The sequence below is a fragment of the Saccopteryx leptura genome, chromosome 8 (assembly GCF_036850995.1).
Source record: "Saccopteryx leptura isolate mSacLep1 chromosome 8, mSacLep1_pri_phased_curated, whole genome shotgun sequence".
In the NCBI taxonomy this organism is placed as follows: domain Eukaryota; kingdom Metazoa; phylum Chordata; class Mammalia; order Chiroptera; family Emballonuridae; genus Saccopteryx; species Saccopteryx leptura.
Window position 1 is genome coordinate 91,249,626 of NC_089510.1, and position 15,839 is coordinate 91,265,464.

The following is a 15,839-nucleotide window of genomic DNA, read 5'->3' on the forward strand; positions in this document are numbered from 1 at the left end:
ATACCAGGGCTTGCTTGGTCAAGGCAAGTACAAGAAAAAAAATCAATGAATAACTAAAGTGAAGCAACTACGAGTTGATGTTTCTCCCTTCCTTCACCCTGTCCTTTCTCTCTAAAAATCAATAAATAAAGTCTGTTTTTAAAAAGTAGCAGAACTATAAATATATAAAATACTTATAAATTTCAATAATTTAAATAATTTTAGACCTATTATGTCTATTTATATTAGAAATATGAATATATTATTTTTTTTTAATAATTTTATTTTTTTAATGGGGCGACATCAATAAATCAGGATACATATATTCAAAGATAACAAGTCCAGGTTATCTTGTCATTCAATTATGTTGCATACCCATCACCCAAAGTCAGATTGTCCTCTGTCACCTTCTATCTAGTTTTCTTTGTGCCCCTCCCCCTCCCCCTTTCCCTCTCCCTTTCCCCCCTCCCCCCGTAACCACCACACTCTTATCAATGTCTCTTAGTTTCACTTTTATGTCCCACCTACGTATGGAATAATGCAGTTCCTGGTTTTTTCTGATTTACTTATTTTGCTTCGTATCATGTTATCAAGATCCCACCATTTTGCTGTAAATGATCCGATGTCATCATTTCTTATGGCTGAGTAGTATTCCATAGTGTATATGTGCCACATCTTCTTTATCCAGTCATCTATCGACGGGCTTGTTGGTTGTTTCCATGTCCTGGCCACTGTGAACAATGCTGCAATAAACATGGGGCTGCATGTGTCTTTACGTATCAATGTTTTTGAGTTTTTGGGGTATATACCCAGTAGAGGGATTGCTGGGTCATAAGGTAGTTCTATTTTCAGTTTTTTGAGGAACCACCATACTTTCTTCCATAATGGTTGTACTACTTTACATTCCCACCAACAGTGTATGAGGGTTCCTTTTTCTCCACAGCCTCTCCAACATTTGCTATTACCCGTCTTGCTAATAATAGCTAATTGAACAGGTGTGAGGTGGTATCTCATTGCAGTTTTGATTTGCATTTCTCTAATAACTAAAGAAGATGAGCATCTTTTCATATATCTGTTGGCCATTTGTATTTCTTCCTGGGAGAAGTGTCTGTTCATATCCTCTTCCCATTTTTTTATTGGATTCTTTATTTGTTTGTTGTTGAGTTTTATGAGTTTTTTGTATATTTTGGATATTAGGCCCTTATATGAGCTGTTGTATGAAAATATCATTTCCCATTTAGTTGGCTTTCTGTTTATTTTGTTATCAGTTTCTCTTGCTGAGCAAAAACTTCTTAGTCTGATGTAGTCCCATTCATTAATTTTTGCCTTCACTTCTCTTGCCTGTGGAGTCAAATTCATAAAATGCTCTTTAAAACCCAGGTCCATGAGTTGAGTACCTATGTCTTCTTCTATGTACTTAATTGTTTCAGGTCTTATGTTTAGATCTTTGATCCATTTTGAGTTAATTTTAGTACAGGGGGACAAACTGTAGTCCAGTTTCATTCTTTTGCATGTGGCTTCCCAGTTTTCTCAGCACCATTTATTGAAGAGGCTTTCTTTTTTCCATTGTGTGTTGTTGGCCCCTTTATCAAAAATTATTTGACTATATATATGTGGTTTTATTTCTGGATTTCTATTCTGTTCCATTGGTCTGAGTGTCTATTTTTCTGCCAAAACCATGCTGTTTTGAATGTCGTGGCCCTATAATATAGTTTGAAGTCAGGTATTGTAATGCCCCCAGTTTCATTCTTTTTCTTTAGGATTGCTTTGGCTATTCAGGGTTCTTTATACTTCCATATAAATCTGATGATTTTTTGCTCCATTTCTTTAAGAAATGTCATTGGAATTTTGATGGAAAGTGCATTAAATTTGTATATTGCTTTGGGCAATATGGCCATCTTGATTATATTTATTCGTCCTAACCAAGAACAAGGAATATTCTTCCATCTCATTATATCTTTTTCGATTTCCCTTAACAATGGTTTATAGTTTTCATTATATAAGTCCTTTACATTCTTTGTTATGTTTATTCCGAAGTATTTTAATTTTTGTTGCAATCGTGAAGGGGATTATTCTTTTGAGTTTGTTCTCAAATGTTTCATTGTTGACATATAGAAAGGCTATTGACTTCTATATGTTAATTTTGTATCCTGCGACCTTACTGTATTGGCTTATTGTTTCTAGTAGTCTTTTTGTGGATTCTTTGGGATTTTCGATGTATAGGATCATATCATCTGCAAAAAGTGATACCTTTACTTCTTCTTTTCCGATATGGATGCCTTTTATTTCTTTGTCTTGTCTGATTGCTCTGGCTAGAACCTCTAGTACTACATTAAATAAGAGTGGAGAGAGTGGACAACTTTGTCTTGTTCCTGACTTAAGGGGGAAAGCCTTCAGTTTAGTGCCATTTAATAAGATATTAGCTGATGGTTTATCATATATGGCCTTTATCATGTTGAGATATTTTCCTTCTATACCCATTTTGTTGAGAGTCTTAAACATGAAATTGTGTTGTATTTTATCAAAAGCCATTTCTGCATCTATTGATAAGATCATGTGGATTTTGTTCTTTGTTTTGTTGATATGGTGTATTATGTTAACCGTTTTACGTATGTTAAACCATCCTTGAGATTTTAGGATGAATCCCACTTGATCATGATGTATTATTTTTTTAATATGTTGTTGTTTTCGATTTGCTAGTATTTTGTTTAGTATTTTAGCATCTGTATTCATTAGAGATATTGGTCTGTAGTTTTCTTTTTTTGTGCCATCCTTGCCTGGTTTTGGTATGAGGGTTATGTTGGCCTCATAAAATGTGTTTGGAAGTATTGCTTCTTCTTCAATTTTTTGGAAGACTCTGAGTAGAATAGGAATCAAGTCTTCTTTGAATGTTTGATAAAATTCCCTGGTATAGCCGTCAGGGCCTGGACTTTTATTTTTGGGGAGGTTTTTAATGGTTTTTTCTATTTCTTCTCTACTAATAGGTCTGTTTAGGCTTTCTGCTTCTTTTTGACTCAGTCTAGAAAGGTTGTATTGTTCTAGGAATTTATCCATTTCTTCTAGGTTGTTGAATTTAGTGGCATAAAGTTTTTCATAGTATTCTACAATAATTCTTCTATATCTACAGTGTCCATGGTGATTTCTCCTCTTTTATTTTGGATTTTGTTTATATGAGTTCTTTCATTTTTTTACTTGGTAAGTCTTGCCAAGGGTTTGACAATTTTGTTGATCTTTTCAAAGAACCAGCTCTTTGTTCTATTAATTTTATCTATACTTTTTCTGTTCTCTAATTTATTTATTTCTGCTCTAATTTTTATTATCTCCTTTCTTCAGCTGATTTTGGGTTGTCTTTGTTCTTCTTTTTCTAGTTCCTTAAGGTGTGAAGTTAAGTGGTTCACTTGGGCTCTCTCTTGTTTGTTCATATATGCCTGAAGTGATATGAACTTCCCTTTTATCACTGCTTTTGCCGCATCCCATAGATTCTGATATGTCGTATTGTCATTTTCATTAGTCTGTATATATCTTTTGATCTCTGAACTTATTTCTTCTTTGACCCATTCATTTTTTTAAAAGTATGTTGTTTAGTTTCCACATTTTTGTGGGATTTTTTTCCTCTCTTTTTGCAGTTGAATTCTAGTTTCAAGGCTTTATGATCAGAATATATGCTTGGTACAACTTCAATTTTTCTGAATTTTCTGATGTTGTTTTTGTGGCCCAACATATGGTCAATTCTTGAGAATGATCCATGTACACTGGAGAAAAATGTATACTCAGTCACTTTGGGATGAAATGTCCTGTATATGTCTATCATATCCAGATGCTCTAGTGTTTTGTTTAAGGCCACTATGTCTTTGTTGATTCTCTGTTTGGATGACCGATCTAGAGCCGTCAGCGGTGTACTGAGGTCTCCAAGTATTGTGTTTTTGTCAGTTTTTGTTTTAAGGTCAATAAGTAGCTGTCTTATATATTTTGGTGGTCCTTGGTTTGGTGCATATATATTAAGAATTGTTATGTCTTCTTGATTCAGTGTCCCCTTAGCCATTATGAAATGGCCATTTCTGTCTCTGAGTATTTTGTTGTCTTGTAGTCAGCATTATCAGATATGAGTATTGCTATGCCTGCTTTTTTTTGGATGTTATTTGCTTGGAGTATTGTTTTCCAGCCTTTCACTTTGAATTTGTTTTTATCCTTGTTACTTAGATGAGTTTCCTGTAGGCAGCATACAGTTGGATTTTCTTTTTTAATCCATTCTGCTACTCTGTGCCTTTTTATTGGTGAGTTTAATCCGTTTACATTTAGTGTAATTATTGACACTTGTGAGTTCCCTATTGCCATTTTATATCTTGCTTTCTATTAGTTTTGTGTCTTGTTTGATCCTTCTCTTTCGTTTTTCTATCTTTTGTTTTTATTTGGTTGTATTCCATACATCTTTCCTCTGTTGCTATCATTTTTATCTCATGTGTTTCTGTGGTGGTTTTTTGAATTGTGGTTACCTTTAAATAATGAAAAGGGTTCCTACCCTCTTCATTGTAGCGAACTATTTTGTGAGTACTTTTGCACTCCATTGTCCTTTGCTACTGTTAATCTCCATCTTCTCCCCCCCCTTTCTTTTTGTTGATGTCACAGTTTAAATTTGGTTTTATTGTGTTCTTCTTGGAGCTTTTACTTGTGGCTTTGTTTTTATTCTTTGTATCTGATTGGAGAACCCCCTTTAGTAATTCCTGGAGTGGGGGTTTTGTGATGATAAATTTCCTCATCTTTTCTGTATCTGTGAATGTTTTTATTTCTCCTTCATATTTGAAGGATAGCTTTGATGGGTATAGTATTTGTGGCTGAGAGTTCCTCTATTTCAGGACTTTAAATATTGGGTTCCACTCTCTTCTAGCTTGTAGAGTTTCTGCTGAGAAATCTGATGATTATCTAATGGGCCTTCCTTTATATGTTGTATATTCTCTTTTCCCTGGCTGCCTTGAGAATTTTTTCTTTACTGTTGGTTTGTGCCAATTTCATTATGATATGCCTTGGAGTAGGTTTGTTGGGGTTAAGAAAACTCAGAGTTCTGTTTGCTTCTTGAACTTGAGGCTTTAGTTCTTTCCACAGGCTTGGGAAGTTCTCATCTATTCTTTGTTTCAGTATGTTCTGCATTCCATTTTCTCTCTCTTCTCCCTCTGATATACCTATTATTCTTATGTTATTCTTTTTGATGGAGTCAGATAATTCTTGTAGGACTATCTCATTTTTTTTAATTTTTGAGTCTCTTTCTTCTTCTCTCTGTTGTGCCTCAATTTGCTTGTCTTCTATTTCACTAATCCTCTCTTCTATCTGACCTGTTCTGTTAGCTAAGGTTGTTACCTCGTTTTTCAGCTCGTGAATTGAGTTTTTCGTCTGTGTTTGATTTGTTTTTATAGTTTCATTTTCCTTGGAAATATATTCTTTGTGTTCATTGAGTTGTTTTCTGAGCTCCCTAAATTGCCTTTCTGTGTTTTCTTGTATATGTTGGAGGATTTTTAGGATTTCTATTGTGAATTCTCTGTCATTTAGCTCCAAGGTTTCCAATATATTAAACTTTTTCTCCATAGATTTTTCCTCATCTAGCTGTTACCTCTCTTTCTTTTGTATCCATGATATTTGATTTTCTCTTCCTTAATGGCATCTGAGGGTGGTTTTGTTGATAGTATTAATGAGATTTAATAAAGAATAAAAAGTTGAAAAAATCAAAAATCAAAAAGCGTTTTTTTTAAATTAATAATGAAATAAAGAAAAATAAAATAGAATAAAAATTTTAAAAAAAGGAAATTATTCGCCCCCCTTTTTTTTCCTCTCCTCTCCTCTTTCTTGAGAAAATCTTGTCGTGAACTGTGAATTATAACAAGCAATGCCTGTAATGGAGTACCGGAATTGGGGTAAAGTAATAAAGGGGCAAAAAAATAAATAAATAAAAAATAAAAAAAAAGAAAGAAAGAAAAAAGAAGGGTGTATGGACCCACAAAAAGCAAATAAGGAAAAAATTTGGGTAAGAATAAAATGATTTGCTTTTAGGTGTTGGTTGACTAAGAGTTATGATGAGAGGAATAAGAGGGAACAAATTAAATGGGGGGGGGACAAATTAAAAATTACTATTGTATTTAGTGGAACAAGAACTAGATAAAATGGAGAGCCAGGGATGGTAGCACTGTTAGTGAGTTAAAATGGTGAAGTGAAAACCCCCCAAAATGCCACAAACATAAGTTTGAGTCCCAGATAAGATAATTTGTTTGTTAAGTTTTGAATGAGAGGAGATGTAAAGGAGAAAGGAAGAAACTAATATAGAGGTAGAAAAGAAAGAGAGTGAGAGAGAGAAAAAGAGGGAAGCACTAAAAGAAGAAAAATGAAAAAAGACGAGAGAGAGAGAGAGAGAGAGAGTTAAGGGTTTTGGAGTGCAACCCTCATAGAGAGAAAGGAAGAGGAAAAAAAAGATAATGGGAGCTTTAACACTTATGGGTAGTGTAGTTCAAGGAGAGGAGAGAGTAAGACTGGCAGAGAGTTAATCGGCCAAATTGGAGGAGGAAAAAAAAATATCAAGAATGAAGGTAAGAGAAACGAGAGGTTATCTTCTTGCTTTTTCTTTTCTCTCCCTCTTCCTGGTTGATGACTCTGTACCCCGCATTCTGCCCCTTTGGCATGCTCAGGTAGAGGTTTGCAGTTGATAAGTCTCTATGGCGATGTCATGTATTGTGCTTTAGTCTCGTTGGAAGTCGAGGCTCATTAGCATTTATAGGCTCCGACAATGAGAGAGTCTGTGTTCCTGGAGCCTTTCTCCTAGTCTTTCCTTCCTCAATTAGTAGCCTGATAATCCAGCTGTGGAGTTGCTGCTGCCTCTGCCTGGATAGTAAGAGGCTCAAAGAGCTGGCAACTCCCCACTCTATTTCCACTCAGCACAGGGCTCTGGGTAAGGCTCAGTCAGTCAGAGCTGCTAGCATAATCAGGCGGGGTTCCACCCACTCAAAGACCTCTGGCTCTGTCACTTTTTCCGGTAACACAGGCAGGCGCCCACTTCCGGGGCGCTTGGAGGAAACTCTCGCTCACTATTTGTACACGCAGACCAGGATATCCGGCCGGCAGTCTCATGCTCTGTGTGAAACCCCCAACTGCATGGAAAAGTTCCATGCGCGGCTTTTGCAAGGTGCTGGGGCGGCCCGAGATTTCACTTTGGCCCACACAAAGGCCCCTGACTCTGCCCCTCTGTGCAATAACACGGGCGCGCACTGCCGAGGCACTCAGAGGAATCTCTCGCTATCTGCGCACGCAGACCAGGATATTAGGCCGGCCGCGTTTCCCTCTGAGTGAAACCCCCGCGAGCATGGAAAACTTCAACTGTTGGAATTAGTTCTCGCTCCCTCCCTTGCGCGGCTTTCCCAGGGCGCTGGGGCTGCCCAGAGATTCCGCTTTCGGCCCACACAAAGGCCTCTGACTCTGCCTCTCTGTGGGGTAACACGGGCACCCACTCCCGGGGCTTTGGAAGAAATCTCTCGCCCACTATCTGTGCACGCTGACCAGGAGATCGGGTAAAATGGCTGCCCCGCTTGTCTTTCTTTGTCTGGGTTTGACGCGAGTGTTAGCTTGTATTGCCCGGGTTGCCACAGGAACAGTTTTTCCTCGGCTTGGATCTCCGTGTCACAGCCTGGTTCGGCCATTTGTGCCGCGGCCTGGATCTCTTCACCCCCTTTGCCCGCCTCAGTTTCTATATTCACAGTTCCCAGAGAAAGCCGCCCTGTTTAGGTTAGTGAGGAAGGCGGAGCATTTCTTACTCCCTGCTTCCTTTGGGGTTTGGTTATATATTTAGCCAATTTTTGCTTGACCATACCTTCAGGTGTATTGCGAAACATCTGGAGGCTCCAAGGTTTTTCTGTTTCTGGTTGAAGATCTTGTTGAGTTTTGGGGGAGATTTATCGGTATCACTTTCTACCCCGCCATTACTCTGACGTCATCTCCTGAATATATTATTTTAAAAGTTTGTAATTTAAGAGTTTCTGTTGTTCACAAACTTTATTCTTTTAATGTAATACACTTTTAAATAAGATTTCAAAGTTCTTGTATCACATAGACAACTCTTTGGTTTATTACCTCACATTATTTTTAACATAAACAACACAGAGATTGTCAGTCATCTTTCTAACTTGAAAAGAAATTAATAAACTGCTTCCCTATAGTAATTTTAATAAACAACTTTCAATGACTAGATATTGTTTGGAATTAAAAAAAAATTGATATGAGTGTAAAATCTATATAATATGCCAAATTCTGATACCTGTATGCAAACAAATATTGTGATATAAACACTTTTATCTGAAGTAATACTCTGAAATATATTTATATATATGCAAGTAAGATTTTTTAAATAAAATTTTATAATGAGTAGGGGAATCAAGGAAAGAGAATATCATCTATCTTTTCAGAAATGAAAATGAATATATATAATATAATTTGACATATAATACATACACTTATTTTTGCATTTTATATAACACATTTTTATATTTTATATAATTTTATAGGAATAGATTATTAGCACTTTTATAAAGTGTATAAAAACTTATTAAAAGTACTCATGTAGTAAAAAATGCTGATAAATAAGGAAGAATAAAATTACTGCTCAGTGCACTTGGAAAAAATGACATCTGTATCAAAAATATTTTTCAATTAATGTAAACAGAAGTATACATTTAGATTGATTCAATTTATTTCATGTTTTACAGGAAATATTGATAAAGCAGAACAAGAATGGAAAGCAGGACTTCCTTGCTGGAACAATTATATGATGGACTGGAAAAATCAATTTAACGATTACACTAGCAAGAAAGAAAGCTGTGCTCATCTCTAATTAATAAATTTACCCTTTATACGGTGTTCACTTTTGTGTAAATCAAGGCAAAAATATCGGTAGCTCTCTCACACACCTAGCAAGAAAACTACTATGTAGCCAAAAGGATAATATTGATTTCTCACATCTATCATTTAGCATTACAAAACCCAAATGGCTAGAATATGTTTAACTAAATTTTACAATATAAAGTATGACAATTATGTATGATCAGTATGCATATTAAAATGATTTGCAGCTTCAAAATTCTTCTTTCCTAAATAACTTCAGTATTTATTTTTTTAAAAATCCATATTCTGTTTTTAGTTATACACTTATTTTCATTATCACTCATACAAGAATATTTTTAAAATTAGGTCTTGAAATACTGGATACAATAATTTATAGTAGTCTTTCCACTAATTAATTTATTAATTTAATGTTGATATCAGTTACAAACAGGAACAGAAAATAAATGTCCTTTTTGTTTTTAACATAAAGCAAGAGGGAATATTAAAATACGAAGAGGCTTGTTAAATTAGATAGAAACAAAATATTGCTGCTAATAGCCAAAATATAAAAATATATATAGTTAGAATCCACAAATTATATTTTTATTCTTTCAACTCTTGCTCTTTTGCAACTCTCCACTTTTTGACCCTCTCCAAACATGTCCATATGCAAATTGCTCTTCCCATACTTTAAAAAGAAGTGCAGGTGAGCAGAAGTCTAAAGTCAGAAGCCATGTACCTTCTGTGTTAGAAAATCTAACTGGACCTAGAAATATTAGGAAAAATTGTTCAATTGTGATTGGAAAACTGTTCAGTTCCAAAAAAAAATATTTACTCTTTCAACAGTCAAATTATATTATTTTTATAACTTAAAGAATTACAATGTTACATGTACTCACTTGCATGCCAATAATATATTTTCAGTGAGTAAATTCACTATAGTTCACTAAAGGAGAGAAGTTGGGAAATGTTAATTTCCAGAAAGGCAGTACTTGTCAATTATGCTAATTAAAAATAAAAAAACTAGCACTCATAGAGAACAAAGTGAGTCTACAGGTCCATACACTGTTGATTAAAGCATATTTCATTGTTCATTTTCCTGTGTGTCTAAAGTTAGAGGCCATAAGGTCTGCTGTTCTCACTCAAAGTTTGAGGTATTTGATTAGCTTCAGCTGTTTGGAGAGAGTTGTTAAGCTGAGTCAGTTTTGATATCACTTCAGTACTGCCATAAATGGACATTTTTACTTTATGGTTCTTCCTTAATTCTGTGATGAAGAAGAAATCCACACAAATGATAGGTGAATTATCAGGCTTTCCATTCTACACCATCATCGTGATTTCAGGCACTATTCCTCCAGAAGCCACTATGTTTTTCAAAATTACTTAAGCTTCCTTTAGATGTGGAATACTCTGATACATGAAATGTCAGGGTGGAGAGTATAACTTTTAAAGATAAAGTCGTTTCTGGCCAAAGAGAAATAAAATTTTATAAATAAATCATAGCATACACTGTGACATTTTAGCATAATATTCTAATAAAAGGAACTTTTCTGACATTGCTGAAGAAGAATGATAAACTCAACATTTAGTAAATTTTTTTTGCAGCTGTTGCCTTATAGAATTTAAACACAGACACACGCACACACCAGTGAGATGTATGCATACATGCATTTATATGTATAGAAGTGTATTAATGTCCAACAAAGGATTACCATAAAAAATGTCACTGATTTATTCCAAGATGTGTCAAAAAAGGGAATTTGCCATAATAAAAATAGAAGAATGCATTATAGTCATATGATGGCGATCTAATCAAGTGTTAATAACTAATGTACTATATAAAATATATTTTATAAATATAAATACATATGCTTATTGTGTATAAATATATAATGCATTTATGACAAAGTACATAATAATAAAAATAATATCAAATGGTAATTTTATAGATTAAGTGATGAGAGAAATAATAAGCCAATTATCTTATTAGTAACTGAGTGATGAATATTGTTAATCAAATTACAGGGAAAGCATTACTGATTTTCAGGGGGTGTAAAAGGTAAAACATTTATAAAGCTACACCACATCTAAATTATTCATATTATCTAAATGTGAATAATATCCAAAATTCACAATTTTCCTGGAAAAGAAGAAAGGAAGGAGGAAAGGAAGGGAGGGGTAAGGAAGGAAGGAAACAAGAAAGGAAGGAAGGAAGGAAAGAAAGAAAGGGAAAGAAGGGGAAAAAGTATTATCCCTACTTTTTATGTAAAGTAAGGTTAATAACAAGAGCTCATAGAGTTGCTCTAAGCAAAAGTCATAGAATAGTGCTTAGCACAATATAAGGCCAAGTAAATGTCAGCTACTGTTATTAATACACTTTTGATTATAGAATAACAGTTGTTTTCAAGATAATAATACACTTTTGATTATAGAATAACATTTTCAAGATATTGAAAGTAATTACAATTCCAAATCTTTTTTTAAAACAAGTTTCAGTAGTGAATACAAATAAATACACGTAATTTTCCATCTTAATGTTAAGCTAATGGTATATAATTATAGTTATCTTTTTGAAAGACTATGGGGAATCGTAATCCAACAGAAGGCAAAGAAAGGAAAGAAGAAAATTTCTATCTCAATTGGGCCTTGGCTTCCTTTAGTTTAGCTTACCTTGCTCTTGTCCAAAATCTCATTAGGGTTACCAATTTGTGAGATAATAAGGCAGTAGAAGTGGCAGAGTGATATTACAAACAAATGCTAACACAAATAGCCATATACACACAACACAAAACTCATTTTATCCCATCATAACAAGGCTGGTTTATTTTTCTCCAGATATTTTCCATTTTCTTAAGCTAGTTTAATCCATTACAATTACCCTGAAAGGTGGAAAATAGAAAAACTGACATTAAGACAATTTATTGTCAAGGTTTGATATTGTGAGAATAATTTCTGGATTTCCAGCTAGGGCCTGCTTGCACAATGCCACCACACTGTGTGGTGTGTTTGTTGATTGAATATATGAGTGAAAGGATAAAATACAGCAGAGTTCAGTTCTACTCTGTGAAAAAAAACAGTGCTGTGAATCTTTGGGGAGCCAAGAGGAAGCATAAAAATAAGGTGCAATAAATGAAGAGGAAGAGGAAGAGGAGCAGACGGAAGAGAAAAAAGATAGAAGGGAGCGCTATCACCACTACAGACACAACTTGAAACTGAATTTATCCAAGTGCTTTTTAGGCAATTGAGTTTCTGGACAAAAGAGTTGATGAGATAGAAAATTAAAGATTAGATAGATAGATAGATAGATAGATAGATAGATAGATAGATAGATAGATAGATAGATAGATGATAGATAGATGATAGATGATAGATAGATAGATGATTGATAGATGATAGATAGATAGATAGATAGATAGATGATAGATGATAGATAGATGATAGATAGATGATAGATGATATATAGATAGATAGATGATTGATAGATGATAGATAGATAGATAGATAAATAGATAGATAGATGATAGATAGATGATAGATGATAGATAGATAGATGATTGATAGATGATAGATAGATAGATAGATGATAGATAGATATAGATAATATTGGAATCCATGGGGATAACTGGCCTGCACACAACAGATCAGTTAAATTACAATCACTGAGAGTACAGCTTAGACATTAATATTTTTTAAAAGTTGTTCAGGTCATTCTGATTTTATCAGGTTGAGATGCACTGATTTATGTTTCTATTTTAGCACTGTTTGTCTTAACAGGTTTAAAAACAATGCTTTCTCTAGAGATAAAAATTATAGGTCCCAGAACAGTAGTTTCCAAACATTGATATATATTAAAAAACAACTTGGCAAGTTTTAAAAATGCCAGTGCCTGTGCCACACTCCGTACTGATTACATCATAAGGCGAGGGTGGGATACAGGCATCAGTATTTCTTAGTAATCTCTGATGGGTTCTGATGTACAGCAAAGTTTGGGAACCAATGACCCATTCTAGATGGTTAATCTTAAAGAACTGAGGGTCATTTGTATTGTTTTAGTACTCACAAGCAGATAGCTATAAAGCCTAAAATTTTATGAAAGAAATGCACTTGTTTCTGATATCTAAGATCCTAATGTTTCTCTCAGAACAAGAAACTTTAACCGATTACTGAATATGTAGACTAAATTGGGAGTGCATACATTTTTTTCAAAGACCTCTACTCTGCAAAGGTAGCTTTGCAGAATATAATTTTTACAATAAATCTATGTTTTGGGGCAAATTCATAAAATAATTAATGATACATGCAATAGTGAGAAAAAGTGGTTTTTAGTTGTATGTGAAACAGTTTATTCTTGTATTATTGTTTATTAATCATTGTGTGTTATTTATCTATATTACAACTATAAATCTCATTTGCCTACCTCTGTATATAATATTTATGGTGGTGTACATCTTAATAGTTACTACATTAGATCATTGTTTGCTTTGAAATCACCCAGAATTTGTTCACTTGACAACAGCTGATAATAGTAATTCCAATTCAAGATAAGGATTCAGAATTTTAATTCCAATTTTCCAGTGTAATTTTTATGTAAAAAGTACTGGTTGTCTTGTGATCTCTCAAAAATAAAAGTAATTATCCTTGCCAGGCTCAAAAAAGATATTGTTAGGATTTTTTACTAAATAATTATTAAACAAAGTAGGTGAGTACTAAGAGTTATTTTTCATCTCAAAAATTAACCAGAATTTTGCTTAAGGCAATTACTGAATTACATTGCTTTTCGGAAGTGAGACCTTCAATTCTCAATTGTTTTTTGTTTGTTTGTTTTTAATTTTTTCGATAGTTCAGGAAGAAAAACAAAGAAAACTTATTGAATATGTCCCTGGAAAATAAACTATAAACATGTATTTTAAAATGTTAAGAATTCAATCTCTGGTGCGTAATTGATAAAGCATCGACCTGGAATGCTGAGGTTGCAGTTTTGAAATCCTGGGCTTGCCTGGTCAAGGTACATATGGGAGTTCCTTTCTTTTTTTTTGTTAATTTTTAAAATTTATTTATTTTAGAGAGAGAGAGAGAGAAAGAGAGAGAGAAAGGGGGAGGAGCAGGAAGCATCAACTCCCATATGTGCCTTGACCAGACAAGTGCAGGGTTTCGAACCTGCGACCTCAGTGTTCCAGGTCGATGCTTTATCCACTGCGCCACCCCAGGTCAGGCAGTTGATGCTTTCTGATTTTTCCTCCATCTCTCTCTTTCTCTCCTCTCTAAAATGAATAATAAATAAATAAATAAATAAATAAATATCAAGAATTTTAAAAATCCTTAAAATGATCATGCCAAAAGAATGGTCTATCTAGGTATCTATTTATCTGTCTATCATTTATCTATCTATCTATCTATCTATCTATCTATCTATCTATCATCTATTTACCTATCTATCTATCTATGTGTGTATACATTATCTATCTAAGATAGCTACTCCCAATTTTAACCTAAGGGGAGAAAATAAAAAAAACAGAGAAACACTAGTGGTATAAGTAATTCAACCTGGAATAAAATTCAAAGTCATTGTCTTGGCCAACATACCTTTAATGTTTTCTTAGTTTGACTAAACTTTGGAAGATTTCTTTCTGACTGGTAGGCCTCTGACTTCTTATTTCTCAGGACACTTACTTGAGAAACACTAAAATTGTTAATTCTTTTCTTTTTTTTTTTTTTTGTGACAGACAGAGAGAGCCAGAGAGAGAGAGAAAGATAGGGACAGACAGACAAAAAGAGAGAGAGATGAGAAGCATCAGTTCTTCATTGCAGCACCTTAGTTGTTCATCGATTGCTTTCTGATAGTGCCTTGACCCAAGGGGTGCTACAGCAGTGTGAGTGACCCCTTGCTAGAGCCAGTGACCTTGGACTCAAGCTAGCAAACCTTGCTCAAACCAGATGAGCCTGCAGTCAAGCTGGCGATTTCGAGGTCTCGAACCTGGGTCCTCAGCGTCCCAGTCCAATGCTCTATCCATTGTGCCACTGCCTGGTCAGGCAAAAATTATTATTTCTTTCCCTGCCTCTTGAACTGTGTATAAATCTGCCAGCCTCTTGCCATATTTACTGCACAAAAAAAATGTCTCAATAGTGACTTCATCTGCCAGTCTCTTTGGGAAGGTAGTATCTTTTTTTTTTTTGGTATTTTTCTGAAGTTGGAAACGGGGAGGCAAACAGACTCCCTCATGCGCCCGACCAGGATCCACCCAGCACGCCCACCAGGGGGCGGTGCTCTGCCCATCTGGGGCACCTCTCTGCCGCAATCAGAGCCATTCTAGTGCCTGAGGCAGAGGCCACAGAGCCATCTTCAGCTCCCGGGGAAACTGCTCCAATGGAGCCTTGGCTGTGGGAGGGGAAGAGAGAGACAGAGAGGAAGAAGAGGGGGACTGGTGGAGAAGCAGATGGGCTCTTCTCCTGTGGGCCCTGGCCAGGAATCAAACCCAGGACTCCTGCACGCCAGGCCGACGCTCTACCACTGAGCAACCGGCCAGGGCCGGGAAGGTAGTATCTTAACTTAGACATGAATCAACCAAACAGATGGCCTAATCACAGAGAGAAACATTTCCAAATTCAATAATGAATTAGTGTGCTCAACACAGGCCATTGCTTAATCTTTCCCCAATGTCTTCCAGTACTTTTCCACTAGCTCACCTCAGCACTTAAAAACATTCGTTGTTTTGGGATCAGAAGAGTTCAATTTCTTTTCTCTATTGCAACAGTCTTAAATATAAGGTCTAGCGGAATGTTCTATCCATTTCTATCACAACAAGTTTCAACATGTAAGCATGTGAGCCTCTCTATTTTTATCACTTAATGTATACACACTGATGTAGCAAATTAATTAAAACAAAGTTGATTCACGTTAGTATTATGTGTGAAGCGATAGTGTACCCATGGCTACTGATAAAGTTCATTTACGCCACTGTAATTTTTACAAATTTCAACAAGGAAGAAATGCTAACAGAAGCATGTCTGTC

General features: G+C 35.0%; 1 protein-coding gene across 1 annotated transcript in view; it reads left to right on the forward strand.

The window, feature by feature from the left end:
* Nucleotides 1–8,987, forward strand: part of BCHE (butyrylcholinesterase) — an 83,803-nt gene extending 74,816 nt beyond the window's left edge. Inside the window, 1 exon segment of the mRNA XM_066346932.1 lies at nt 8,715–8,987. Coding sequence (XP_066203029.1) covers nt 8,715–8,839 — 125 coding nt within the window. The 3' untranslated portion in view covers nt 8,840–8,987.
* The last annotated feature ends 6,852 nt before the right edge of the window (nt 8,988–15,839 follow it).